Source organism: Rhagoletis zephyria, unplaced genomic scaffold (genome assembly GCF_001687245.7).
Source record: "Rhagoletis zephyria isolate East Lansing unplaced genomic scaffold, Rhagoletis_zephyria_1.1 Rzeph_scaffold_02922, whole genome shotgun sequence".
Taxonomy (NCBI): Eukaryota; Metazoa; Arthropoda; class Insecta; order Diptera; family Tephritidae; genus Rhagoletis; species Rhagoletis zephyria.
This window is the reverse complement of record NW_016160006.1, coordinates 46,530-51,227: the sequence shown is the minus strand read 5'-3', so window position 1 is coordinate 51,227 and position 4,698 is coordinate 46,530. Positions and strand designations below refer to the sequence as shown.

General features: G+C 45.3%; 1 protein-coding gene across 1 annotated transcript; it reads left to right on the top strand.

The window, feature by feature from the left end:
• The first annotated feature begins 541 nt into the window (after positions 1–541).
• On the top strand, positions 542–898 carry LOC108368027 (uncharacterized). The gene has a single exon (XM_017622766.1). It carries the CDS (start codon positions 542–544, stop codon positions 896–898), a length of 357 nt encoding a protein of 118 aa, XP_017478255.1.
• The last annotated feature ends 3,800 nt before the right edge of the window (positions 899–4,698 follow it).

Genomic DNA, 4,698 nt, shown 5'->3' with positions numbered 1-4,698 from the left:
TAGACGTGAAAACTGGAAGCGATTCAAGATGCTTGAACTTGATGATCCAAGTTGCCACATACCAGATCAAACTAATATGGTAATCGGCAGCGATATACTTCCACAAATCCTGCTGGAAGGTATAAAAAAGATTTGCGACACTATACTTGCGCGAAAAACAATAGTTGGCTGGATTCTCTGTGGTCCAATAACCGAAATTGTGGTGTCATTCTCGACACAAGTAGAAGAGTGCTCGAATTCAATTCTAAGCTCTCAGCTTCGAAAGTTTTGGGAAGACGAGGAGATTCCACAACCTTCACAAATTTCACCTGAACATCGGGCATGTGAGCATATATATGCTACAAAAACGACTCGTGCCCCAAATGGTGGATACATTGTGCGACTTCCATTCAAGGAAGAATTTCCAAAAAAGCTGTCTCTAGGCCACTCTCGGTCTGCTTCACTCCAGCAGTTTTTCAGTATGGAGCGATCGCTGCAGAAAAAAGGAGACTTAGGCACAATGTAAAATAATGTGTTGCAAGAATATCTCCACCTCGGTCATATGGAGCACACGAAGTCATGCGAGATAACATCTAATGGCAAATACTTCTCGTTCTACTTGCCACATCATGCGGTCGTCAAACCAGATAAGGTGACCACCAAAGTTCGCGTGGTATTCAACGCCTCACAAACATCTGGTTCAAGAAAATCCCAGAATGAAGTGTTGCGCACTGGTCCCACACTCCAACCAGATCTCATGTTTCTCATGCTGCAGTGGCGAACGCACAGATTCGTGTTCAACGGAGACATTGAAAAAATGTATCGTCAAATACTCATCCATGATTATAATCTTAAAACCGTAACTTTCGGTGTTAATTGTGCACCATACATCGCTATCCGTGGCTACCACCATACTTAAAACCGAAATGTATGTGGGTGACATCCTATCCTGAAGTCATGATATTGACAACGCCAATGAATCACTTGTTCAAGTGATCAAAGCGCAGTCAGCTGGTTTCATACTCAGGAAACTAAGGGCCAATCATCTGGCCATTTTAAAAAATTTCCAAAGGAGGATCTTCTCGATTCCAACTTTTTGAAATTTGAGAGCGCATCCACAACCAAACTCTTGGTATACAATAGAACGCACTCACAGATAAATTTTCCTACACCATTCTGCCTGCATCGACATCGACTGCCGTCACAAAGCGACAAATCTTATACTCTGTCGCAAAACTTTTTGACCCGGCAGGATGGCTGTCGCCAATGATGATTCAAGCAAAGATTCTGATTCAAGAACTTTGGCTGGTTGACATTGATTGGGACGAATGTGCCAAACCCATAGCCTTAGCAAAATGGGAACAGTTCGCAGAAAATCTGCCAGCCATCTGCCACATCGAAATCCCTCGATGGGTTAATTTCACTCCGGGGCAAGATACCCAAATCCACGGGTTTTGCGATGCCTCGCATATTGCCTGCGATTTATATCCGCGTAGATGCTAACAATCAAAGATATTCCACTCTCTTGGTTGCAAAAAGCAAAGTCGCACCATTGAAGACGGTAAGCTTGCCACGCCTATAGCTTTGTGGTGCAGTTTTACTCGCAAAACTGGTCGCAACTGTTTGAAAACAGCTAAGATTTGAATCGTGCAACACATTATTATGCTCACCTTGTAAATTGAAGACATATGTATCCAATCGTACCTCCCAAATCCGGGAATATATTCCAACCGGTACATGGCGCCATGTTGCCAGCCAAGACAATCCAGCCGACCTAGGCACCCGTGGGTGCAAACCGCAGGACTTGTCAAATTCCCCACTCTGGTGGCACGGACCAAAATGGCTCTCTTGCCATATGGATGCATGGCTAAGGTCAAAAGCATGCAGTGCATCTCCACCAGAAAAGCGCAAGGTGGAGGTATATCACGCGCTCGAAGAAGAGGTCGATTTTCTTGATCGCTTTTTTCTTTCTCTCGAGCACTCCGCGTGACTGCTTACATGTTCCGCTTCGTGAATAATCCACGCCATAAATTAAAGGGGTTAGCTATAATCACTAATCCACATCTGACACATAACGAATTTCAATATGCAAAAATACGTCTTATCAACGCAGCGCAATTACGACTTTTCCCAAGAGAAAAAAGCGATTTTCAATATAAAAAGCCAATTAACAAAAAAACCTCTTCTTGTTCTCAATCCTTCATTGGAAAAAGGCGGACTTCTACGGGTTAACGGCCGATTAGCACATTCCACGTTGAGCTATAATGAAAGGCACCCAATAATTTTCCCTACCGTATCGAGGTTATGCCAGCTGTACTTGGAGTTTGTACACTCGCTGCTTCTTCACGCAGAAGCACGGTTAATGCTCCAAATGGTAAGGTAAGAGTACTACGTACCAAACTTCTAATTAAAAAATGCATTTTTCAATGCAAAGTGTGCACGCCCTACAAGCAACAAACACGCACCCAAATAATGGCCGTTCAACCCCTTGAGCGCTTCAGTTTCTCACTCCCCTCTTTTACAACGGGAGTACATTTTGCAGGGCCATTCCAAATTAAAGCACCGGTGCTAAGATCTGCCATCTTTATCAAGGGATACGTTGCAGTTTTTGTCTGTTTTTCCACAAAGGCCGTGCATCTCGCATTCCCCCGCTTCGTTGGCAGACGAGGTTTCCCCTCAAAAATGATGAGCGACAATAGAAAAACGTTCATAGGCGCCCAGCGCGCTACAGAACGCGACTTCGTTAAATTCCTTAACGAATGTTCTGCGGACGTTGTCAAAAAATATGCTCCTCAAGGCATCAACTGGCAATATATACTACCCAGCGCCCCCACATGGGCGGCTTGTGGGAATCTGCAGTGAAAGATCTTCAGAAGAGATACAAGTGGAAAACCCCACAACGCGAGCCTCTGCCGGGCAACCTCGTCGTGATCAAAGAAGTTTCGCAGATCGAAGACATCATGGCATCACGGAAGGCAGGCCTGGCTCCAACGGCGGAGACGGGTAACTGCCTGCAATGCCGGCTCTGCCACCGGTACCACGCCTTGCGAACGTGCCCGGCCTTGAAGGCGATGAAGCCGCCACAATTGTTGGGAGAAGCCCGCGCACGGGGTTACTGCATCAACTGCCTTGGGCTCACCGTGGGGGTTTGACTGGCCAGGCAGCTGCAAGAACCGCGGGCTAGCGTAACACACGCTGCTGCATGTGGCAGCCAAGAACCATGAGCGCACGGGCCCAAGGGAACAGAGGTACAAGCATCGATCATCGGCCACAAAGGCCCCAAGGAGTGTCAAGCGGAGAGCACAGCCGAATAAATGTGGGCAGAAAAAGGCGCAGAAGAAGCCGCCCAACCAGGCGCTGCAACCGACGCGAAAGAAGACCACACGACGAACGATCGCGCGTACCCCCACGGCCTACAAACGGCCAATTACCAGGGCCGCTCCACCCATCGTGTCCTTGGCAACACGATCCGCGCCCTGAAAACCCTGCAGGAGACGCTCAGCGAGCTCAGCGACCGTGCGCGCATCCGTTGGGCGCAGCGGTGTCAAGTGAACTCCGAAAAAATGATTAACGAGCGCTCACGGCCGCTTCCCATCATTGCGCCAAATCAGCGACACAGCAGTTCAGCTATTAACGCCGGTCTACGCGCACGCGCCATTCTCAAATAGTTGAAATCCATACGAGGTTTAAATCCGTTTGTTAAACTCTGTATATAAATACATATACATATCCCTATGTATGTACCTATGAACTCGAAGTTGTGAGTATAAAACCTTTTGTGAATTTTTAAAACTGAAACAAAAGTGTTTCCTTTAAGTGGAAATAAAGTATGTAAAGAGTAGAGTGCGAAGACGACGAGCGAAAATATTCAGTAATGATGATGTCACTGATGAAGATTCCGGTGAGGAAGACAATCCTACGGTCAACAATTTACATGGCAGTCAATTTTGCGCGGAAACCGTTCTCTTCAACAAAAAGAATTATCAATGTGTTGTTGAAGATGTCGATGAAACCGATCTACCAGAATAAGTTGCCTCTACGGTGAATATTGAAGAAGGAGGGCGTAAAAGAACTAACCCCCCTCCCCTCATCCCAAAAAAAAGAAAGAAAGCTATTCGTTGTTATAAATGTGCCGTAGTGCCGACCTCAACTAGTACAGACTGACCATCAATAGTAACATGCATTCCGGAAAAAGGCAAAACTCCGTTGGAGTACTTTCGTTATTTTATAGACGTGGAAGTTGTTAAACTTTTTGTTGAAAACACCAATTTATATGCAGAAAAACATAATAGAGAGGGCAATTGTACAGAAAATGAAATTCTAACTTTCACTGCGATTTTATTGCTTAGTGGTTACATGAAAGTTCCACGTAAACTATGTATTGGCAATCAAATTTGGACAGCCATAGTACATTGGTTGCAGATGCCATGTCTCGAAACCGTTTCCTGTTTATCATGTCTAATTAACATGTATGTGACAACGACAAACTAGCCGAACTAATAGATTTGCTAAAATACGGCCATTGTTGGATACTCTGTAAGAAAGATTTATGGACTTTTCTCCTCACGAACAAAAGCATTCCGTAGACGAGTGGATGGTTCTTTATTTTGGACGCCACAGTGCCAAGCAATTTGTAAGAGGTGTGTGATATGAGTGGGATTTATAAGCATAAAGCATGCATGTAACAGGTATCCATTATTAAGCAAACCCACCCGATTT